The sequence below is a fragment of the Lithobates pipiens genome, unplaced genomic scaffold (assembly GCF_037356315.1).
Source record: "Lithobates pipiens isolate NorthernLeopardFrog02 unplaced genomic scaffold, aLitPip1_a1.2 Scaffold_22, whole genome shotgun sequence".
NCBI classification, from domain to species: domain Eukaryota; kingdom Metazoa; phylum Chordata; class Amphibia; order Anura; family Ranidae; genus Lithobates; species Lithobates pipiens.
Window position 1 is genome coordinate 87,623,674 of NW_027507784.1, and position 25,691 is coordinate 87,649,364.

The window sequence follows — 25,691 nt, forward strand, 5'->3', positions numbered from 1 at the left end:
TTAAAGAGTTATGCAGTCTCCGAGAGCAGCAAGGTAGTCTGAACATTACAAATCCAACAGGTTAAGTACATAGCTCCCAACTGTCCCTGATTTCGAGGGACTGTCCCTGATTTGGAGCAATGTCCCTCTGTCCCTCATTCTTCCTCATTTGTCCCTCATTTTGGTCTGATCTATATAGCTGTATATAAAATGCACTTTTTACCAATCAAAAAGTGTTTTCCAGCGCTAAACCTTTCATCTGATTTATAAATTGTTGCATTTGTAAATTCCAAAAGCCAATATAAAGGAATAGTACAAAAAAATATCCAGTTAACAGATAGGATGTTATGAGACAACACGGTCTCCTAACATCCACTGTCACACTGAAAAGCAGCACTCTTTTAACACTGCTTTTCTTATGTGTAGGTAGATATTTGCTGATACTCAATTACCAAATTCAAATGATGCATAAATCTACTGCAAGCACCATTTAACAAAAATCAATAAATAAATCAATTGATTTTTATTTATTGATTTATTTATTGATTATTGATTTTTGTTAAATGGTGCTTGCAGTAGATTTGTGCATCATTTGAATTTGGTAATCGAGTATCACGACATCCTATCTGTTAACTGGATATTTCTTTGTTTTATTTCATGAACGCATTCTTAGGAATGATGAATACAAGTAGCTGCTGCATTTGAAATTCTACAGCCTCCAAGAGACACACATATTGGTGTAACAAGCGCTTGTCTTTATACAGATTGTTGATATAGGGCACGAGAGTATAAACTATTTTTTTGATAAAGGAATAGTAGTGGTAAAAAAAAAAAAAAAAACACTTGTGGGTTTAACCAATCTTGTTTTTTTGTACAATTCTCCTTTAAGGGGGTGTGGCAAGGGGTGTGTCCTATGCCTGCATACTTTTGCTGATAGGTGTCCCTCATTCCCATCTCAAAAAGTTGGGAGGTATGTAAGTACACAGTTCTTCAGTTCAGGCACTGTACTCCATTATCTACTACTCACAGGCGGTATTTAGGTTTTGTGCTGCCCTAGGCCTAACTAAATTCGTGCACCCCCTAATTTAAATATGACCCACCCCCTTCCTGTCAAGGCCACACCCCTTGCTGTTTAAGGGGGGGGGGCAATGGATTCCCTTAATTTGCATAGATTTCCTCTCACTTTCTGTTTGGCTATGGGGCAGGAAGTGAAGGGAAATCTCTGCAGTGGGACAGGGATGGTAAAAAAATAAACTAACAGGGGCTATAACCCTCCCTTGTTCTATCCAAAATGGAAAAAAAAAGCGTTGCCTATAGTTCTACTTTAAGCACAAATTTATGGAGAGGACTAAGAGGATATAACCATTCCAATGGTGCAGCAGAAAACATGTAGCACAGTGAGGAAGGTTTCTGGTCCAGAATGATAGGACAGTCAAAATTAGAAGCGGTGCAACCCCCCCCCCCCCCCGCCCACAGTTGCAGAACTCCGGAAGCACTGCGGCCGCTGTATGGGGGCGCTACACTAATTTGCTTCTCAGCCCAGTCCGCCCCATAAGACTGGCGCTACACTAACAGCACAAGCTGGCGGGGACTCTCTGTGCTGCCCCTCCTGCAAAGTGCTGACCTAGGCCTGGGCCTTGTTGGCCAAGGGCAGGATACAGGGTTGCTCACAGGTCTTCCCAAGGGTTTTTAGGGCACCTACTAATCCCACCAAATGGAACCTTTCCTTTCACTGAGCACCGTTGCTGGTATTAACTCTTTGCCCCATTTCCAGAACTATCTGTCCTCCAGATCCTCCACCCTTCCAACTCAGGGGTGAGGCAACACCTAAGGCATAACTGTCTCTCACGCAATCAAGGTAATGTCTCTTCTTAAATTGTCCCACTGCACAGACCCCTGATGGCACAGGAAAAGCTATTTTTAGCCTTCCTGCCTCCCAGGATGGCTACCAAAAATTCCCAAGAACTCAAAACTGAACACAGGCTCTCCCAAGATGGTGCCCGGAGCCTATACCAAAGGACACATTAGTCTTATGCTAGGCTGCCTCTAGTACTAGATTTAAAACCACTTCTAGCCCAAGGCTGTCATTTGACGTCCTTGACTTTCAGTGGGAATATCTGAATGATGCCTGCAGCTACAGGCATCATTCAGATATCCTTGTTTTTAGCAGGTGATTCTGTGCTCCATAAGAATGCTTTATCGTTCTTACAGGCGACGGGAGGGGACATCCCCCCCCTCCGCCATTCGTTGCTTCTCCAAACTCTCCTGTGCCATCGGGGGCCCGCAGAAAGAATCGGCCATCACTGGATGACGATCATAGAGATTTCCTGTGACCATCCGGTGACCAGATGGTCACCAGTCATCTCTATGACCGGTGAAGGGCCGGGCGCGGCGTTATGATGGCATGTCTGGGCCGCGATAGTAAACAAAGCCACGATCGTGGCTGGTAAGCATGAGATCGTGAATTTTTTTTAATGTCATGCTTTCCAGTCTGGAGGAGAGATGCGGGGTCTTTTTGACCCCGCATCTCTCCATAAAGAGGACCTGTCACGAACGATTCCTATTACAAGGGATATTTACATTCTTTGTAATAGGAATAAAAGTGATCAAAAAAAAATATAAAAGAGAAAGTGTAAAAAAAATTAAATAAAATAAAGTAAAACACGTAACAAATATAAAGCAGGTATTTTCCAGTGTTGGCTGCAAAAATGGAAATACACTTTAAACTGGAGTGTCGCTAGCTAAATTTAGTCTTGTTTGTAGCTGGGCTGTAACCAGCCTGAGCTTTGTTTATATGTTCTGTCCTTGCTAGGTTACTCCTGAACTCAGGACATTTCTACTGCCAATAAGTTGTCTCAAATAGTGTACAAAGTAAGAGTGCATTGAGTGATGAATATTTATCTGCCTTAGGGCTTATTCACACTTGCTTTGGTCTCTCTTCTATCAATGTAACTTTATTGCCTGACTTGGACTCTGCATGTTAGACCCCTTTCACCCTGGGGCGTTTTTCAGGCGTCTTTCAGGTGCTTTAGCGTTAAAAAAAAGCGCCTGTAAGGCGCTTGAAAGAAGCCTCATCTGCAATCCCAATGTGAAAGCCCAAGTGCTTTAAGAGCCCTTTCACACTGCCAGCGCCTGAAAAACGCCAGTAAAGTGCCGCTTAAACTAGTGGCGCTTTACAAACTTTTTTTCGAGAGCTAGTGGGGCCAAATAAAGGGTTAAAAGCGCCCACAAAGCGCCGCTGCCAAAAGCGCTTTGCAGGCACTTTTCAGGCGTTTTGCAGGCGCTTCCCATTGATTTAAATGGGAAGGGGCGCTTTAGGAGTGGTGTATTCACCGCTCCAAAAGCGCTGCAAAGAAGCTGCTTGCAGGACTTTTTTTTTTACGCCTTCCCAGTGCAGCACCTCCGTGTGAAAGCACTCGGGCTTTCACATTGGGATTGCAGTTGCAGCTTCCTTCAGGCGCTTTACAGGCGATATTTTTTTTAAGCTAAAACGCCTGAAAAACTCCCCAGTGTGAAAGGGATCTCAGTGTGAAAGCACTCGGGCTTTCACGTTGGGATTGTAGATGAGGCTTCTTTCAAGCACTTTACAGGAGCTTTTTTTTAAAGCTAAAGCGCCTGAAAAATGCCCCAGTGTGAAAGGGGTCTTACTCCCGAGTCCCCATCACATCAAGCTACACCTTGCTCACATGTTGGCTCAGCTGTGCAGGTCAGAGATGCAGCGACCCTACGATCGCTAAATCGCTTTTCCCTTTTCTTCCAGAGTGAACCGAGTGGTCAAATGACTGCTGCTTAACCATTTCCTTACCAGGCTTATTCTGGCACTCCTCTCCTACATGTAAAAAATCATCCTTTTTTGCTAGAAAATTACTCAGAACCCCCAAAGATTTTTTTTTTTTTTTTTTAGCAGACACCCTAGGGAATAAAATGGCGGTCGTTGCAACTTTTATCTCGCACGGTATTTGCGCAACAATTTTTGCAAACACATTTTTTTTTAATTAAAAAAGAACAAAATAGTAAAGTCAGCCCAATTTTTTAGTATAATGTGTAAGATGATGCTACGCCGAGTAAATAGATACCAAACATGTCCCACTTTAAAAATGCGCACGCTCAGGGAATGGCGCCAAACTTCGGGAACTTAAGAATCTCCATAGGCGACGCTTTAACATTTTTTACAGGTTACCAGTCTAGAGTTATAGAAGAGGTCTAGAGCTAGAATTGTTGCTCACGCTCTAACGCATCTGACGATACCTCACATGTGTGGTTTGAACATCGTTTACATATGTGGGCAGGACTTACATGTGCGTTCACTTATGAGTGTGAGCTACCGAGGACAGGGGCGTTTTAACATTTTTTTTTTTTATTATTGTTTATTTTACATTATTTATGGCATTTTTATTATTTATTTTTTACTAGTAATGGCAGCGATCTGTGATTTTTCGCGGGACGGACATATCGGACACTTTTGACACTATTTTGGGACCATTGTCATTTATACAGCGATCACTGCTATGAAAATGCACTGATTACTGTGTAAATGGCACTGGCAGGGAAGGGGTTAAACACTAGGGGGCGATCAAGGGGTTAAGTGTGTACTAGGGAGTGACTCTAACTGTGGGGGGATGGGCTACCACTGACATGACAGCGATCACTGCTCCCGATGACAGGTAGCAGTAGCTCTTTGTCATGTCACTAGGCAGAATGGGGAAATGCCTTGTTTACATAGGCATCTCCCCATTCTGCGGCTCCATGACACGATCGCGGGGCCCCCGTTGGACATCAAGTCTGTGGAACCTGCGGGCATGCTCACGGAGTACGCAGTGGGTGTGTGTATGCCCCACCAGCAGGCAAGGGTGCCCACAATGCCGTGGTTTAAAGGGGGGCGTACCTGTATGCCCATTTGCCCAGCCGTGCCATTCTGCCAACGTACATTGTGTGGTTAAAAAAAAAATTGTTGGTCTTTCTTTGTTTATAGCGCAAAAAACTAAAAACCGCAGAGGTGATCAAATACCATCAAAAGAAAGCTCTATTTATTTGTGGGAAAAAAGGAAGTCAATTTTGTTTGGGTACAGTCTCGTCCGACTTTGGGGACAGATATCGTTGTTATGGCAGCAGCTAGCTGCCATAACCCCGGTATCCCCGAGTTCGGCCAGCGTTTGGCTACAAGATAAAAGTGGTCTCTGCAGCGGATTCGCCGTGAGATCACTTTTATCGGTGGCGGGAGAGAGGCCCCCCCCTGCCGCGATCCGGTGCCCTCCGCCGCTTACCGCAGCCGTCAGCAGCTTGCGTCTGTCCCCTGGGCTGACATGGAGACGAATGAGGGGTAGATGGCTCCCATCCGTCTCCATGTCATTGCAGGGCAGAAGCAACGTCAAATAGCTCTTAAAGGGCCAATTTATTTATTTATTTTTAAATTACATTTATTTATTTTTATTGCATTTTAGTGTAAATATTGGATCTGATGTCTTTTTGACCCCAAATCTCATATTTAAGAGGACCTGTCATGCTTTTTTTCTATTACAAAGGATACATTCCTTGTCATAGGAATAAAAGTGACACATTATTTTTTTATTTTTTTTAAACAGTGTAAAAATAAAAAGTTAAAGGTAAAATAAATAAATAAGAAAAGAAAAAACATTTTTAAACGCGCCCGCCCCGCCGAGCTCGCGCGCAGAAGCAAATGCATACGTGCGCAGCGCCCGCATATGAAAACAGTGTTCAAACCACACATGCATATGAGGTATCGCTGCGATCAGTAGAGCAAGAGCAATAATTATAGCCCTAGACCTCCTTTGTAACGCAAATCATGCAACCGGTAGAATTTTTTTTAAATGTCGCCTATGGAGATTTTTAAGGGTAAAAGTTTGTCGCCATTCCACGAGCGGGCGCAATTTTGAAGCATGTTGGGTATCAATGTACTCAGCGTAACATTATCTTTCACAATATAAAAAAAAATTGGGCTAACTTTACTGTTGTCTTATTTTTTAATTCAATAAAGTTGATTATTTATTTTTTTAAAGTGCGCTTGTAAGACTGCTGCACAAATACGGTGTGACAGAAAGTATTGCAACGACTGCCATTTTATTCTCTAGGATGTTATAAAAAAAAAAGTATAATGTTTGGGGGTTCTAAGTAATTTTCTAGCAAAAAAAAACTGCTTTTAACTTGTAAACACAACATCTAAAAAAGAGCCCCGGTCTTAAAGTGGTTAAAGCGACGCAGTGCCGTATCAAAAAAAAAAATGGCCCGGTCATTAAGGGGGCAAATCCTTCCAGGGCTGATGTGGTTAAACATGTATTGCAATGTATTCAAACTAAAAAAAACGCTTGTGTTTTTTTTATTGCAAAGATTTATAGAAAGAGGGTGTATTGCAGTATGCAGAGGGTTCATCCAGAATTTTTAGCGCAAGACCAGAGCAGGGTCTGTAGCCCTGCTCTGGATGTGAGGATACAGAGGGACAGTCCACCCCCAGATCATAGGGGAACACCTCCTGCTGTATGTTAATGAGGAGAACAAATCCCTGTGTCTCTTTCTCTGTGGCGACAGGTTGAGTTTTCTCTCATTTCAAATTGAAACAAACACCTAGAAAGGTAAGAAATTATTTTTTCTTTCATTTTTTTAGTCATGTGTGAATGGAAACAGGTAATAAATGTAGCAGCCTCCTAAATAGGTGCTAGGTAAGCATTAGCGTTTTGTTTTTGATAGGTAAAAGCATAGGTTGGCTCACTGTACTCAATGAGCTGCAATCGTGTAGTCAGGCCTGATCTGTGTGCTCTGCTGCTGCTAGTCTGCTGGATAGCTTCCTCTATATCCAGGCATCTTGAGAAGTTTCTGGATGATAGGTGTGGAGCTAGGTAGATAGCAGCATGAATATTGATATGGACCCAGCCTATGCCAGAGAGGCGGGCTCTAAAGGTGGGCTGGGAAACTGTATTTATTCTAAGAGCACACAGAGCTCTGGGTCTTGCCCAGAGCTCAGCCTGAGGAGCCTGCCTTCTCATGCACAGGCTTCTGCGTGGAGGTCTCAGGTGGGCAACCTGAGGGGAGAATGCAGAGAGCTGGGTGCTTAGAAGCTGACTGAGAGGAGCTGTCTGCCACAGATCTGTCTGTTATAACTGGAGGGCATCGCTTGGAAGATTGTAAGTAGTAGGCTCTATCTGTCCTTGGGCCTTGTTACTACAGACATAGCTGGTGTATTACACCGGCTGGTGTCCTGAAGAGCTCTGTCCAGCTACCTTACTACTTAAAGTGATTGTAAAGCTTAGTTTTCTTTTTTTTTAAATAACAAACATGTGATATTTACCTCCACTGTGCAGTTCCAGCCCCCGTCATCATCTTCTGCTCGGGCCCCCCGTCGCCCGCGTCATTGGATTTGATTGATAGCAGTGGGAGCCAATAGCTGAGCTGCTATCAATCTATCCAATCAAGAGCCAAAAACCTAGGCAGAGAGGTATAGATCCCCGAGGGATCGAGGGAATCGCAGTATAGAGAAAACAAATAAAGACATCTCATAGACTTTTAAATATTCACAATGGAAAATTGAAATAACATGATGCAGGTGATTAGCAGCTTATAATATAGAATTGGTTAGTAGTTTATATAATACAGGGTATGATTGGGGCTGGGAGCAATCCAGTGTTAGAAACCTGGACTGTCATTATCATTGAAGGTATTGAGCTGGGGCACTTACTGAAATGGGTCCATGTGACAACAGGGGGTGGCGTGCCACTGATTTTACAGTCCAGGCGGGCAGTGCGACCCTCAACCACATCCCGATCTTGCATCTTCCTGGTGAACAGGGGAGCCAGTGAGGGGTGGACAGTGAGCACAGCGCTGCACGTCAGCTCATCTGGGATCATTACAGGAGGAAAAACAAAGATACACAGATATGAGTTCAACAAAGAAAGGTGGACAATGTATGTGTACAGGTAACAGAAACATCATATGTAAGAAAGATTGAGTAGTTTGAGTGATGATGATGTGAATGTATAAGAAATATGTAAAGTGCTGCGTAAACTGACAGTGCTATATAAGTATCTGATATAAAAAAATAAAATAAAAATACAGGCATACCCCACTTTTAAGTACACAATGGGGTTTACTGTATTTTTCGGACTATAAGACGCACTTTTTCCCCCCAAAAATATGGGGGAAAATGTGTCTACGTCTTATGGTGCGAATATATGCTTGGCACCGCCCCCCGCCGCGCCCCCCTGGAGCGCTCCGTGGCCTCGGCCTTAGGAAAGGCTTCGGCCTAGCTCCGGAGCGGCGGCCATCTTGGTGCACCTGCAGTTTGCAATGTGATTGCTCCGTCAAATGACGTAGCGATCACTTGTCACGATGACGCCAGTTCCTCTCTCCCCTCTGTGTACAGATCTGTACAATGGAGGGGAGAGATCAGATGGCAGCAGCGCTGTGGGCTGCATCTGTAGTACCATCCCTCCATACCCTGCCAATACTCTGCAATTCCCTGCCAATACTCTGCAATACCCTGCCACTACCCTGCCAATACTTTCTATGGTAATGGTCACTCTGCATTTCATGGGCACTGGAAAATATTTTAGTACACCATTTGGTTCAGAATATTTTTTTTCTTGTTTTCAACCTCTAAAATCTAGGTGCGTCTTATGGTCAGGTGCGTCTTATGGAGCCAAAAATACTGTATTTACTAAAGATGGAAAGTGCAAAATCAGGCTCACTTCTGTATAGAATCCAAAGAGCTTCTAACCTCAGCTTGTTCAATTAAACTTTGGTAATAAAGCCTGGAAGCTCATTGGTTTCTATACAGAAGTGAGCCTGATTTTGCACTTTCCAGCTTTAGTAAATAAATCCCATTGTGTACTTAAAAGTGGGAAATGCCTGTAACGTCAATAGTTAAAGGGTCAGTCCACCCAAATCTGATATTTAACATTTAAATTCCGTTGACCCATCCAAAGGCTATATCTTTGCCTCTCGGGGGTTCCAGTTTTAAGATTTAGTCCGCCGTAGGCTCTGTTCCCACCCAACGTGCGGTTTTATTGTCTCTGCAACTACAGGGGTGTCCCCCACTGTTGTGTTCTTTGTGCTGCAATGTGCATCCCATAGTTATATTGAAGGCAAAACCGTAGAAGTCTGATAGAGAGGAGCCACATCCGTAGCCATTCAAATCTCAGAGCTTAGTATAATGTGTGTCTGCTATGGTACTATTGAATGTGTATTGTGTTGTGCTGTATGTTATATTCTCCAAACTATTCTTTTCTGTACACTCTGCTATACGGAACACACTCCTGGTGATCTCTGCCTGTGCAGTGCGCTATATATAACATCATTTGGGTCATTCCATTTTGTAATCTACATTATGCTTGACATATATCCCACCCCATCCCACACTGTACACTGTGTCATTTGCAACATACTGTTGGCCATCCCACTTTGTACATTGTGCTATATGTGACATAGTCTGGGTCATCTCACTTTGTACATTGTGCTATATGTGACATAGTCTGGGTCATCTCACTTTGTACATTGTGCTATATGTGACATAGTCTGGGTCATCTCACTTTGTACATTGTGCTATATGTGTGACATTGTCTGGGCCATCCCATTCTTTACACTGTGTCATATGTGACATTGTCTGAGCCATCCCACTGTGGTGTGATACGTGACATACTGTGGGTCATTCCACTCTATACACTGTGCTATATGTGACATAGTACATATGTGCTATATAAATGTGACATAGTCTGGGCCATCCCACTCTGTACACTGTGTCATTTGTGCAATACTGTGGGCCATCTCATGTTGTACACTGTCCCAGGGCCGGTGCTACCACTAGGCAAACTAGGAAGCCGCCTAGGGCGCACTGCTCCCTTGGGGTAACCGACCGCTGCTTTTCCTCTGCATCTGCATGTTCTGCAGGCTGCAGCATGTAACTAACTCAGTCTCAGGCAGCTGCTGCATCCGAGAGGTAGTGTGATTAGAGGTGCAGCGCAGCACTGGAGCCAGCGCTAGAGGAAGCACAGCCGATGCTTCCTGTATAGCGGCGCCTTCTGTCACATGGGCAGGGCGGGGGGCTGGAGTCAAGGGTGGAGCCAATGGGGGCGGCAAAATTAGGTTTCTCCTGAGGAGCCAAAAATCCTTGCACCAGCCCTGCACTGTCCTATATGTAAAGTAGTCTGGGCCATTCCACTCTGTACACTGTGCTATAAGTGACATACTGTGGGCTATCCTCTTGTGTACACATGCTAAGTGTAAAAATATTCTGGGCGTTCCTGCACTGTACAGTAAAATGGACACGGCACGGGCCGGCCATACACGGTTTGAATCTAAGCCGGCCGGTTCAGCAGGAAGGACCCATTAGGTGTTTTAACATTACGGCATATACATAATGCTATTAGTCCTGGGTGTTCTGACTCTTTAAAGTGATTGGAAACGATCACCTTGTAAAACAACTCCTTCAGTTTAAAACAGAAATTAAAAGGCAAAACATTTGTGTATAGGTATACAAAAAAAAAAAATATATATATATATATATATATATATATATATATATATATATATATATATATATATATAAAAATACCTTTTTTCCCTTTTTTTTATAAGTGATCACATTCCCTCTGTTCTCAGCTGAGTAAGAGCTGGGGGGAGGAGAAACAGCAGCACAATGAGCTTCCCAGTGAATGGCTGTGCAGCATGAGCATGTCAGGAGAACTCTGATCATTGGAGGAGAGCAGGCTGAGTTCCCAGCACAGCTAGAGAACTGACCATGATGCGCTATCCTGCTTAGTGTGGTCAGTTTTTAATAGGAAAGCAGAGGGGACTGGCAGGATCACCATGGATTTCACATAAAGGAAGCAATACAAAGAGAACAGGAGACTTTCTCATACAAATACATGGTACAGCAGGCACATATCAGGAATATGAAGTGATGGGGTAACAAATGCTTTAGGTGCCTGCCTGTAAAACAAAGATGTAGAAGGTAACAGGCAAAACATGCTTGTGCTGTTGTGTGTTTTTTTAAAAGATCATAAATTGCAAGGCTATGGAGATCATTTATGAAAAAAGGAATGTTCGGATAACATATTGCATCGGCCATAAAAAAAAAAAAGGGATCCTGTGAGGTCCTAAAATATTGGGTTATGATACCTGTTGCTTTATGAATAAAGATCAAGATTATTAAGGTGTGTGGAAAGTTCAACTAGGCTTTAAGCTGACCATCGATGATTTGTTTTTTACTTTGTTAGCCCAGGGGGAAAAAAATTAAAGGATTGCTCCATCCAGACAACCCCTCCCCCCCAGGAAATTGTATTCTGGCAGTGGGACTCTCCGCTGTCAGAATACACTGATTGATAAAAGTTTTCCAACATTTCCATCTGACAGAAGTTGATCTAACACTTAAAGCGGTTGTATACCCGCTAATGTTTTTTTTTTTTGCCACCTGCAAAGCAAAAGGCATAATGAGCTAGTATCGCACCGCATACTAGCTCATTATGAAATACTTACCTTAGAACGAGGCCCCGACATCTGGCCCGATCCGCGCCGAGGGAGCTGACATGCTCCCTCGCGTTTCTTCCGGGTATCGCGGCTCCAGCGCTGTGAGTGGCCGGAGCCCCGATATCGTCACTCCCGCGCATGCGCGTGGGAGATTTCATCCCGGCAGGGTCCGGCGACTGCCGGGCTTTCAGCTGAGAACCCCCTTGTGCGCATGCGCAGCTGCAGTCAGCGGCGCATACCGAGGGGAATATCTCCTAAACCGTACAGGTTTAGGAGATATTTTTTTACCTACAGGTAAGCCTTATTATAGGCTTTCCTGTAGGTAAAAGTAAAAAAATTTACTATACAACCACTTTAACTTCGGTTGAACACTGACAAGCATGCAAGGATAAAAATCTGTCCGGTCCCTCCTGGACCGGCAAAATTTTGATCCATCTGTGACAGACCCAACCAGGACGGCGGCTTTTGGAGGGGACTGGTGGCGAGCCTCCTACCCACTTATGGATTATGGAGAGAGCAGATCATTCTCTAATGATGGAAAACAATGTAATGGATACTAAGGCTGGAGTCACACCTATTGCAGTTTTAGTGCTTTTTGCATTTTGCAGATTTGCACTACAGAACGTGTTCCATAGGAAACCATGTTAAATGGACTGTAGTGCAAATCTGCAAAATGCAAAAAGCACTAAAACTGCATAGGTGCGAATCCAGGCTAAAGCACACTATCAGATTTTCTGCTGATTTTTTCCTTCAGATTTACCAAAACCATATAATATGAGGTAAAACCTTAGGAGTTCCAATGTGTATGTAATCAGGCAGGCCCTTACACTACATGGTTTTGGTAAATCTGAAGACAAAAATCAGCAGAAAATCTGATCGTGTGTATGGGGAGTAAGGCCTGGTTCACACCTATGCAGGTTGCAGTTTGCATATTCCAGGTGCATTTTGCATTTTTCAATACACATTTTTGATCCATTGAAGTCTATGGAACCAAAAAGGAAGAAACGGCTGCGCTCCAAGGTGATGAATATGAATTGTTTATTAACTGCTTGCCGACCACCGCACACAGATGTACGTCGGCAGAATGGCATGGGCAGACAAATGGGCGTAACTGTGCGTCCCTTTGAATTTGTCACCTATCGGGCAAGTGCACGCCGCAAGCCGCAGGGGCGTGCCAACGGGTCCCGGGAACTCGATGTTCACTGGCAGCCCGCGATTGCAGTGAGGAGAGGCAGAGCGGGGAGATGTCTATGTAAACAAGGCATTTCCCCATACTGCCTAGTGACATGACAGAGATCATTGCTCCCTGTCATCGGGAGCAGTGATCGCTGTCATGTCAGTGGTAGCCCCTCCCCCCCACAGTTAGGCCGCGTACACACGGGCGGACTGTTCGCCCAACTTTGTCCGCTGAACAGTGTTTCAGCGGACAGTCCGCTCGTGTGTGGGCTTCAGCGGACAGTTTCAGCGGACAGTCTGACGAACAAAGTTTTTCGGAATTCCCGTAAGACAGTCCGCTGAAACTTGGTTTGAGCGGACAGTCCGCTCGTGTGTAGGCTTGTTCGACAAACTAAGTCTCGCGCATGCTCAGAAAGAATTTACACGGCGAAGGTTGCATTGCAGTGTATAGGACGTCGTTTTTCTAGTCCCGTCGTACGTGCCGTTCACGTCATCGCGCACGCTTTCAGCGGACTGTTCGTTCATCGTGTGTGGTCAAGTCCGTTCATGCTAATTTTGAGCGGACTGTTTGTCGGATTGTTTGACAAACTTAGTTGGGCGAACAGTCCGCCCGTGTGTACGCGGCCTTAGAATCACTCCCTAGGACACACTTAAAGGGGTTGTAAAGGTAAATATTTTTTCACCTTCTATGCATTAAGGTGAAAAAACATCTGACAGTGCCGGCCCCCCAGCCCCCGTTTTACTTACCTGACCCCTCGAAAGTCCCACACTCGCCCCCGACGTCCACTTCGCCACTCAGCCTGGCCGCTGATTGGCTAGAGTTGATGGATTGAAAGCAGAGCAGCCATTGGCTCGTGCTGCTGTCAATCACATCCAATGATGCGGCGCGCCAGGGGCGGAGCCGAGTGATACAGTGAGCGGCTATAGCCGCCGGCTGTATCACAGGAGCGCGCCCGCAAGTGCTTCTCACCATGCGAGGGAGCTCGCATGAACGTGAGAAGTACTTTCGGGGGGAAGCCGAGACAGCTGCCGAGGGACCCCAGAAGACAAGGTTCGGGGCCACTCTGTGCAAAACGAGCTGCACAGTGGAGGTAAGTATAACATTTGTTATTTTAAAAAAAAAGTACTTTACAACCCCTTTAACCCCTTGATCGCCACCTAGTGTTTAACCCCTTCCCTGCCATTTACACAGTAATCAGTGCATTTTTATAGCACTGATCGCTGTATAAATGACAATGGTCCCAAAATAGTGTCAAAAGTGTCCGATGCGTCCACCATAATGTCGCAGTCACGATAAAAATCACAGATTACTAATAAAAAAATAAGTGAATAATAAAAATGTAATAAAACTATCCCCTATTTTGTAGACGCTATAACTTGTGCGCAAACCAATAAATATAGGCTTATTGCAAAAAAAAATTTACCAAAAATTTGTAGAATACGTATCGGCCTAAACTGAGGGAAAAAAATTTATTTTTTAGATATTTTTTGGGGGATATTTATTATAGCAAAGGAAAATCACTTTGCACTACAAGTGCAACGTGCACTTGAAATTGCACTTGGAAGTGCAGTCGCTGTAGATCCGAGGGAGACGTGCAAGGAAAAAAAAAAAACAGCATTTTAGCTTGCACATGTTTGGATGATAAAATCAGTAGAGCTTCCCCTCATTTCAGATCTACCCCTTAGATTTACAGCGACTGCACTTCCAAATGCACTTTCAGTGCAATTTCAAGTGCACTTTGCACTTGTAGTTTGCACTTGTAGTGCAAAGTGGATTTGCCTTTCGTAAATAACCCCATTGTGTTTTTTTTCAAAATTGTTGCTCTTCTTTTGTTTATAGTGCAAAAAATAAAAACCACAGAGGAGTTCAAATACCACCAAAAGAAATCTCTATTTGTGGTGAAAAAAGGACGTAAATTTTGTTTGGGTGCAACGTCGCACGACCGCGCAATTGTCAGCTGAAGCGACGCAGTGCCGAATTGGAAAAAATGCTCTGGTCAAGAAGGGGGTAAAATCTTCCAGGGCTGAAGTGGTTAATCCATCTAAGTGACACACCACAGGAAAAAACGACAAACAAGGCATCAAAGCAGACATGTTTCACACAGTGTCATTCGCTTAATCATTGCCAATGCACATGATACTGTGTGAAACATGTCTACCTTGATGCCTTGATTGTCGTTTTTCCTTGTGGTGTGTCACTTGGATGGATTAATAAATGACTCACATTCATCATCTTGGAGTGCGGCCGTTTCTTCCTTTTTGCAGTTTGTTTGGCGGGCGAGCCGTGGCTCGCACCCTCGAGACGAGTCCTTCAATGCAGTTCACTCATTCATATCTGGATTCACCCACCTTAGCGGTGTTCAGGGGCGGACTGACCATTCGGGCTCTCGGGCACTGCCCGAGGTCCCTATGCCACTAAGGGGCACCATCAGTGTTGCCAGCCTCAATAAAACCACGGACAGTATGTAAAAATATGTGTTTTTTTTTTAAATCCCAAGATTATAGCTGCTCCAGTACCTTTTCAGTGTGTGTATTCTGTGTGTGTATATTGTGTGTCTGTGTGTGTATACTGTATGTGTGTGTGTGTGTATAGTGTGTGGCCCCATAATCTATTGCCTGGGGGCCCCATAATCTCCTATTGCCAGGGGCCCCATAATCTTCTCCCATTGCCCGGGAGCCCCATAATCTCCTATTGCCCGGGGGTCCCAAAAGTTGTCAGTCCGCCCCTGGCGGTGTTCCTTGTTTTTCCCCCCCTATGGAACTAAAAACCCGAAAAAAATCTCTGGCCCTTTTGCATAAAATGCACAGATGTGAACTACAGCCATTGGAAGCCATGTTAAATGGACTGTAGTGTGTGTGTCTGCAAAACTGAAAATGCACAAAAAAATGCATTAGGTGTGAACCAGGCCTGAGAGCGAGGCTTGGATCACTTCTCTGGATAAGGACAATAAAGCTTCCCTTCCGGAGTTGGTGGTCCTTCTGCAGACTGAGTTGGTGAAGCTTCTCCACTTGGGACATAAATATTTATCCACAATATGCCTCAAGAAATCTATGAAGATAAAATAAAGGGATTGTAAAGGTTCGTGTTTTTTCACCTTGAAAAAACACCTGGCAGTCACCGGCCCCCCAGACCCCCCCCCCTTTTTACTTACCTGAACCCCTTCATTTAGTTGGCGGGGACGCGCTTTCTCTCTCTCCACAGGCTCCCGACTCTTGATTGGATAGATTGATAGCAGTGCAGTTATTGGCTCCTGTTGCTATCAATCAAATCCAATCCAATGGGGGGTGGGGCCGAGTCCTGCATTCGCCCTCTATGGACGTTGAATGCTGCACTCGGGAGCACGCCCGCAAGGTAATCCCCCTGGGAGATTCCCAGGGGGTTATCTGATGCGGGGAGGAGCCGAGAGAGCCACCGAGGGACCCCAGAAGAGCAGGTGCGGGGCCACTCTGTGCAAAACGAGCTGCACAGTGGAGGTAAGTGCGATATGTTTGTTATTTAAAAAATAAAAAAAATTACCCTTACAATCACTTTAATTCCAACTTTTCAGACGACTGGAACATTGTATGAGTTTGTCTCATAGGGATTGATTTACTAAAGGCAAATAGACTGCGCACTTTTCAAAGTTGCTCCAGAGCTTAGTAAAAGAGCAGAAGTTCTGCTGACTTTCATCATCCAATCATGTGCAAGCAAGAAAAGCTGTTTTTTTTTATGTCCCTTGCACATGATTGGGTACTCTTTGCAAAGTGAAGCTTTACCTCATGTATTAAGCTCGGGAGCAACTGCTCCTGCACAGTGCAACTGCACTTTGCAAAGTGCACAGTCTATTTACCTTTAGTAAATCAACCCCATAGACTGTTTTAGACGGCCAGTCTGAGGTGGGGTGGGATTGCTGTTTGTTATGTGTTTATTTTTAAGTAGGTGTCTCCCATTATGTGCCTCCAAGGTGTACATTCCCATTGTTAAAGCGGAGTTCCGGCCAAATTTTATTTTTATTTTTTAATTGATCCAGGCATTATTAATGTTTGAATTAAAAAACGATTACACATGGTTAATTATGAATTTTTCTAAAATATAAATGTAATACTTAGGCCGTTTCCATCGTGTGGGCATGTGAAGCCCAATCGATAACTCTTCCTGGATAATCGTTGGAGAGGTGCATGTTGGGTAACCAGCATGCACCTCTCGATCTCGCACATGCCCGATTCCCCGGCGGCCGTAGCACCGATTGTTTATAAAGTTGCCATAACAACAGGCGGCAACAAAGAAAGTTCCTGCCCCAGTACTGCCCACAGACTCCTGGGAAATGATGAAATGATGAGGAGGAAGTGACGAGGCGCTCCACGGACCAGGAAGTGGCAGATTAGGAGGACTACATAGCAACAGGGTGATTCTGCTAAGTATATATATATATATATATATATATATATATATAAAAAAATATTCCTCCAAATTTTTTTTTATAGGTTTAGAGGAGTTTGATTCTGAAAAAAAAAATTCAGGGTGGAACTACGCTTTAAAGCGGAGGTCCACCCTAAAATGGACCTTCGGCTCATCGGAATCCTCCCCCCCTCCGGCGCCACAATTGGCACCTTTCAGGGGGGAGGGGGGTGCAGTTACCTGGATAATCCAGGTAACTGCACCCACTTCCGGGATAGCTCTCTGCGGAAAGGGGCGTAGATTACGCCCCTTTACGCAAGTGCCCGCCCCCTTCCGCAAGTGCCCCGCTGCCTGCTGGGAAACACACAGATCCCAGAGGCAGCGGGGACCGTTCTTATTGCGCAGCGCAACTCGCGCATGCGCAGTAGGGAACCGGGAAATGAAGCCGAAAGGCTCCATTTCCTGATTCCCATACCCAAGATGGCGGCGGCAGCACCCGAGTGACGATCTACAGATCGGCTTCGGGTGCCGACATCGCGGGCGCCCTGGACAGGTAAGTGTCACTATTTTAAAAGTCAGCAGCTGCAGTATTTGTAGCTGCTGGCTTTAAAAAAATAAAAATAAAATGCGGAGTCCCGGTGGACTCCCGCTTTAATTTAGTTAATTGAGTCATCTATTGTTTTTGTCCGTTGGCTAATTTGGATAACTCTTGTAGGTTGGGATTAGCTTTGTGTCAACTTTAGCTTGTTATCTATTCCTTGTGTGATATGTTGGGTAAATATTTTTATTGTTCATGGGGTGACTGACCTACTTTTGAAGTGTATAAAAACCTGTATTTCTGTTCAATAAACAGTCATTCCTTTGGGTCTCATCCCAACATCTTGTCTGTGTATGATGCTGGGGGTGATAGGGCTGGTATTGGCTCTCGGTTCTGCTGGAACGGTTTGGAGGGCAGGGGGCACTGTTTGGAGGGCAGGGGGCACTGTTTAGAGGAAGCAGGCGTTCCGTCACACCATCTATGGCCAGCTTAAAGTTTTCTGCTCCAAAGGAAAATGCATTCGAAAGTATACACAGAAAAAAGAACAAAGGGAAGGGAATAAGGTAGTAAAATTAATGAGACCTACCTCTTGCCGTGCTCAGTTTACAGGTGTAGACTCCGCTGTCGTCTTCATGTACAGAGTTGAGGAGTAGAAGACACTGCTTGCCGTTGAAACGCATCTTACAGTCCAGCAGGGCTGGCTGCAGCAGCTTCCCCCGGAACATCCAGTCCACGTCTAGATCCGGGGGTCCCGAAACCACACACTCAAACACCGCTGCCTCCCCAGCGCACACACTCACATCCTGCAAGGGGGTCAACACCTCCAAGCTGGTACTGCCAGAGGAAGCTTCGTTCACACACATAGTAACACAACAACCAGGAACGACACGACACGGTGACCAAACACAAAGACAACACAAAAAAAGAGGGGAAGATAAATGTTACGGCCGGACAAAAAAAAAATATGAATGGAACAGAGGCAAGACGGACAGATGGGATAATGAGGGGTGGAGGAGGAGCAGAAAAAGAAACATTGAGGATTTTACTTTCACAAGTAAAACAAAGTCATGAACAATTACAGTTCTCAATGCTCCAAAAAATCACTTCAACACATGATCAGGTCAAATTAAATAATAAAGCAGAAAATACAGACACTAAACACATGAGGATCGGATGAAATGTAATACTCCAATTTTGGATTTCCAAACACGCCAACTACATATGATAAACAGACTGCCGTGTAATAAGGAGGGTTCACATTTCCAGTAGCCTGTATTTTCATGTGATCGCTTTATAATTGTACATGTCAATGAACGATGCGTTTCTCAACTCCGATCCCCAGAAATTAAAATTTTTTCCCTAAATTTTTACAACATTTCAAAGTGAGGTTGAATAGTGGCTATAACAATGACAAATGAGGTGTCCTGAAATAGGATCTTCCTCAAAACGTGGCAATTCCAAATGATGCAAATGATGAGAAATTGCATAAGCAAAGGTCACGGTGAAAAAAAAATAAAACATGTGGAAACAATCATTGCTTCTAGAGATGTTGTCAGAAAAGCTACTGTATGTGCAATCTCAACTTTGCCTAAAAAAGCCAAACTTGGTCCTAACTTTTCCACGCCTCTATAGGCCCCTATCACACCATTACATTTTAACTGCACTAAAACAGCAGGGAAAATCATTTCCATTATAATCTAGGATGGGTGTAACAATTTAATTCCTGGAATGCCTGCGACTTAGCACTATGGTGGTGGGTCACACCGCCGTTTGCACTTGAGCGTGTTCTGACATGTCCTAACTCACACTCCCCTGGTTCAAAGACCAGGTGACTCGGTCTTTACAGAGTAGCAGAATAAATAATGCGCCAGTGCGAAAATGAGTGACAGGAATCTGAAGCAGCGGATTAACATCAAATTTTGCATGAAAATTGGCAAAAGTGCGAGTGAAACTTTAGCTCTGTTGCAACCGGCTTATGGACATTCCATGAAGAAATCAAGTGGTTTTGAATGGCATAAGTGGTGTAAAAGAGAAGTATGGGGGGTTCCCCCCCCCGAATCGTACTTACCTAGGTGGATTCAGCATCGGTCCGATGCTGCATCTGTCCCCCGCTGGCTCTCACACTGAGAACCAAGTGATCAAACACCGCTGATTGATCGGTTCTCAGGGCTCCCTAAGCAGAGAGCTGGTGACTGTCAGTCACCGCCATACCTCCCAACATTTTGAGATGGGAATGAGGGGCAGCTACTAGCAAATGTATAAAGGCATAGGACACGCCCCCTGCCACACCCCGTTAAAGGAGAATTAACCAAAAATAAAAAAGGTTAAATAAATCCACAAGTGCTTTTTTTACCACTGCTATTCCTTTATACTGGCTTGTAAAATTTACAAATGCAGCAGAAATCTAGAACCTGGATGAGATCTAGAAACTAGATGAAAGGTTTAGCACTGGGAAACACTTTTTGAAAGATAAAAAGTGCATTTTATATACATCTATTCTATATAGATCAGACCAACATTAGAAACAAATGATGGGGAATGAGGGACAGAGGGACATTGCTCCAAATCAGGGACAGTCCCTCGAAATCAGGGACAGTTGGGAGCTATGGTCACTGTTGTTTGCTCTGCCCCCCTCGCTCACTGGTGCGCTGGGCTGTGGAGAGGGCGGGAGCTGCCGGCCAGGCATGTGGGCAGATCCCGACTTCATTGTCCCAATCTTTCCTGAGCCTGAACCGGCACTGTGATCTCAGCCGATAGAGGGCTCCAGCCCGCTGTCTGCTGAAAATGGGTTACAGGAGTGCAGGACGATCTGCACTCCTGTGATCCACAGAAGTACATCCAACAAGCTTTGCACTTCTACCTTAAAGAAGAGTGGGATGATGTACAAGATGACACAAGAACTGGGCAGTCAAAAACTCAAAAGACTGATACAAATGTGGAAAATGAAAAGGTTATGGGAATCTGTTTGGAGGAAAAAACTGGAACTCTTGCCTGAAAGTGGATTCTCCACCTTGACAATGCTCCTGCACATGATGTTAAGTGTTTGCAATATCCATTACAAAACTTGACTAACCACCTTATTCCCCTGACTTAGCCCCCTGCGACTTTTGGCTGTTTCCAAAATTAAAAAATGCTTTAAAAGGACACAGATTTAAAGACATTCCAGACATCCAGCGTGCCGCGTCAAAGATACTGCGCAGCATTCTGGAAAATAAATCCCAGGAGAGTTTCTGGCAGTTGCAGTCATCTAGAAAAGTGTGTCACTTTACAAGGGGACTGCTTTCAATGTGGTAACAACCTCTAGTGTATGGATAAGCAAACAATTATTTTTTACGATTCATTCCAGGAATTCAATTGTCACACTTTGTATAAAGCTCTTTATATTGGTGTGCTAAGTTGAAGTATAATGCAAATCATGTTTCAGTATTAACAATGGTAATGTACAAAATGCAATATTTGTTTTAATTAGAAAAGAAAAAGAACAAAAAGAAAAAATAGAACAAAGAAAACCACGTCTTGCATTGTAACACATTTTAACACAGTCAATTAAAAATGTATTGTGCATTTTCTAACCCATCCACTCATCATGTTGAAAGACCAAAAGGAAGTCTCAGTAGGTAAAAGTGGGTGGGGTCAAACCTTTTTTTTTATAGGAAAAGTGAAGATTTGCATATCAATTTGGCTGCCTATAGAGATGGACCTACTTACTGTATTGACTTGTGACATTCACCAAAGATAACCTCTGCTTATGCTTATCTCTCATTATATGCTCAGTTTTCATTGCTTAGGTTTTCAACATGTTTATTTTAAACCTTAATTACCATGTGATTGAATAGAAAATACATATACGGTAATTCATTTTCTAAAGTGTAGTAATAAAAAAATGCTAGCCCGCTGTCATCTTGGTTCTCCTTTACAGGACAGGGGACACAGAGCGAATTATAGTGGGTTTCTTGCAATATCTGGTCATAGGAAGGAAAAATACTTTTATAAGTAAAAAAAAATAAAAAAATGGAACACAGACAATCTTTGTGTTTCAAATGAGCATATAATGCATGACAAAGGATGCCTAGAGAACTAGGGGTAACTAAAGAGCCAACACAGCAGAACAAATTGTTTTTAGGTACAGTTTGTCTGCTTGAAACACAATCTCATAAAGCTTTAGTCACTGCTGATGAGTCAAGGAGTTGTGTAAATAACAGACTTCCCTCTTATAAGAAGAAAACTAATAGCCTTTAAAAAATATAAAGGAATTTAAAATTGATGCTAGCAGGCATACACCTATAGGTCCTGCAGTAGATTTCCTCCACTACAGTTGAAAATCTAAACAAGCAAAGCTCTGTCATTTTCTGCTAGTTCTGGAGCTTGCCCATTACCTCCTACCTCACACACAGTCTCATTGGTCAAAGAGGCAGTCCAGGCCAATAAGAATGCAGTGGGAGGGTGAAAGGAAGTGGGCAAACTCCGACAGTATCCAGAAGTATCAGAGCTTTGCCTGTTCTGAACAGCATTTGGCCAAAGCAGAGGGTATTTAGAGCTTCTGCAGGTATCTGTAAGATTGCATAGATTCCTGCTGCTGTTGTTGCCACCTCTAAGCGGCCACCAAGCCCGTACACTTATCTGTGATGACCTCTGACTGTCCGAACAACCAGGGATAGCTGCGACCACCATTGGCCTATCATTAAAGTGGATAGGCTCTGCGGCCACAGCAAGCCGCTCACAGCTGACAAAAACAGCAGCAGGAATCAGCATATTCCTGCCACTGCCATACGTACCGGGCCAAATAGCCAATACGAATGTAGCCTCAAAGGACATCTTTAGGCAAAAAATAAGTTTTCCCATGCATTGAGGCTGTGTCCACATTGCTCAGATTAACTGATCATTTTTGTCTAGGGGAGAGGAGAAAGGAGATATACTTACCCAAACCTCCGATCCTTCCAGCACAAGAACAGTCCGGCACTCCCGCGCTCCAGCAATCTTGAGTTGTGGACTGTTCCTAATGTCATCAAGCCCAGAGCAGGCTCCATAGACCAGGAATAGTCCACTGCTGGAAGATGGAGGAGTGCTGTTTTCCAGTGGAAAGAAGGATCAGGTGAGTATAAGCTTTCTCCTCACTCCTAGACAAAATGAGCAGTTGTGAAAAGAAAGTGGTTAATAACCGCACTCCCGATTTAACCAGAATATGATCATGCAAAAATTATATATATTGTGCCACTATACTGTACATATAAGTGCTCAACCATAAATGGTGAACGTGCCAACCTTTTTCAACAAATAAAAAAGTTCAAGGTATCCAGAGCCAGACCAGAAATGGCAAGAGGGTATCCAGAACCAGACCAGAAATGATGAGAGGGTATCCAGAAGAACCAGACCAGAAATGACAAGAGGGTATCCAGACCAGAACATTCAAGTCCTTGGCTGCATGCTTGGCTTGGCTTGACTTTGGTGTTAAATCATGAACCAGAACCATGTCTTTGCTTGGGTTCACCTTGGAATTTTTTATTTGTTGAAATGAATGGACACTATTTACTATTGTTTGTGGCACGTTCACCATGTAGGCTTCATTCACATCTGAGTGTATGGTATGGTTTTTCAGGCATTTATTTAAAGCGTTTTTGCAGCTTTTTACAAGCATTTTTTGTTTATTTAATATTCTTTATTTGTATAGAAGAATAATATAACCATCATAACACAAAGCAACCAAAAGCACCAAGGGTGCCATTACAAAACAGACATAGGTATAAGCTATTGTAACACAGTCTAAGGTTAGTGTGACAGTACTAGCAGTCAGGTAAGTTTCTCCCTTCGACAGATGGGTGGTAACCATGTACATTTCGCTTGCAGTATGCGAGGGACAGTTCAGTTTTGTGTAGGAGAGAACTATACTGTTGAGGTATAGAGTCACTCATAAGGGTGTCAAGTCAGGAAGTAGTGGAGCAGGGGGGAAGAGGAATGAAAGAAGAAGAAGAGGAGGAGGGGGGAGGGGCCAGGATGATGGAACGCATGGATTCAACAGTGCGAATGATGGGAGGACTTCAATCCTACTTCAATCCTCGGAGCAATTCTCCAGGAGGGACTTCCCTTTCGTCTGAATATATGAACATGTTCTAGTATGCCCATGTCTTTGAATATAATTCCCTTTTATTTTGGGAAGTTGGTACCAGATCTTCCAGGGTATTGACACTCCTAACCCTATTGAGCCAAATGGCAATGGAGGGGAATTGGGGTATTTCCAATGCAGAGTGACACAGGCTTTGGCAGTGTTAGTCAAGTGACGGAGGATTGATTTTTTTTTGTATGTCCGAATTGGCATTTGTGAGCAGTGAAGCAGGAAGAAGGCAGGATCCCTTGGAATGGGGAAGTCTGTAAATAGTTGGGAAATCCTCTGTACCTCTGACCAATACCCTTGGAGCTTTGAACAGGAACAGAAGGTATGAAGGAAGGTTCCCTTCTCGCCTCCACATCTCCAACAACGCTCCGAAGTCTCTGGAAAACATCTACTCAAAGTCGACGGGGTAAGGTACCAGCGCGTTACTATTTTATAGTTGGATTCCTGTGTGTGCGCACAGATAGATGACTTCAGGGAAAGATGGATGATGTTTTGGCGTTGGGTAGTTGTGAAGGTCCTATCAAGGTCCCTTTCCCATTTGCTAAGGCTCAGAAAGATAAAGTCATCTGGAGGGGAGATGAGCAATGCATATATCTTCGATAAGGTATGCAGAAGGGGTCTTTGTCTTCACAGTACGATTCAAACAGAATCCGCTGGTTGCGGAATTAAGTCAGGGGACCCAGGGTACGGAAGAAGTGATAAAGCTAAAGCGCTTGCCAGAAAGGTAGTTTATACTGACCATCGGGCAGCATCAACATGGAGAGCTTGGGTCAGGCGTTAGTAATGAAAAAATGGGCAGCTTGAAAGCAGTCCCCCTCCCAGAGGTCCCGGAATGGGCCGTCTTCCACTCCTGTCGTGAATTCAGGGTTTCCCAATATGGGAAATAGTGGGGAATGGGTGGAGGAAAGCTCCGGTTTTGTACAAGCCATGTGACCAACCCGGAGAGTAGGACCTATCGTAGGATGAGACGATGAGCTGATGAAGCCCACTTGATCTAGATGGACTAGTTGGGGTAGCAAGGATTGCAGCCAAGAGGCAAGTATCTTGGTGAAGAGCTTCAAATCCACATTCAGCAAAGAGATTGGTCGGTAACTTCCGCAAACAGAGGGATTATTCCCTTCTTTTGGGATAACTGAGAAGTGTGCCAAGAGTGATTCTGGTGGGAATGAAGTAGTCTGGCCTAGGCCATTAAATACTTTTACCATATGTGGACCTAACAAGGGGAGGAGGGTCTTGTAGTACTGTATAGTGAACCCATCTGGGCCGGGTGCTTTGTTTGTGTTTGGCTGACTTTACAGCCCCGCTCAGCTCCTCCATGGAGATGGGGACCTCATGTTCTCCCCAAATCGGGGATGGGAGGCGTGATAGATGTGCGAAGAGAGGTATTCTTCTATGGAGGAGGAGGGAGGAGAGGATGGAAGGTTGTACAGGGATGAATAAAATTCCCCAAACGTATGGGCGATATCTTTGGGTAAAGATTTGGGTTTCGCCCATCTGAGTCCTTAATATATAAGAAGCCTTATGTTGGTCTCTGAGGGCCCAGACCATTTGCAACATTTGTCCCCTAATTAGTACACTATCTTCTTGCATGATTGGAGTGCCGCTTTAGCTTTGTAGCAAAGGAGGTCAGAGACATGCCGATGGAGATGAGCAAATTCTGTCCACACAACAGGCTCAGGTGACCTTTTATGCTGCAGTTCCAGAACCTGGATAGCGACCAGCAGTTTTGTCAGTTGTACTTCTCTAGCCTTTTTAATACGGGATCCGTGTTTGATCAAAATTCCCCCTTATGACTGTTTATGGGCTTTCCACACCATGCCTGGATCACTCTCCGGGATAGCAATTGTTTGAAAGTAAGCCGCGATTTCTTGGACCACCTCATTCAAATCCTCTGGGATCTGCAACAGGCTCTTGTTCAAATGCCATCACCAGTCCATGGTGGCGACGGCGAGAGACGCAGCATGACAGGCGCGTGATCAGACCAAGTTATGTGGCCAATAGAAATGTCTTGGGTGAGAGATAATAGCTGGTGTGGAACC

At 44.3% G+C, this 25,691-nt stretch overlaps 1 protein-coding gene across 4 annotated transcripts in view; it reads right to left on the reverse strand.

The window, feature by feature from the left end:
• Positions 1–25,691, reverse strand: part of SPEG (striated muscle enriched protein kinase) — a 496,800-nt gene that overhangs the window by 144,428 nt on the left and 326,681 nt on the right. For all 4 annotated transcript variants that reach the window (XM_077447841.1, XM_077447840.1, XM_077447842.1 and 1 more), the window contains 2 exons: positions 18,130–18,390; positions 7,667–7,825 (listed from right to left, as the gene is read on the reverse strand). In XM_077447841.1, the coding sequence (XP_077303967.1) occupies positions 7,667–7,825; positions 18,130–18,390 (420 nt within the window). The remainder of the gene's footprint in view (positions 1–7,666; positions 7,826–18,129; positions 18,391–25,691) is intronic.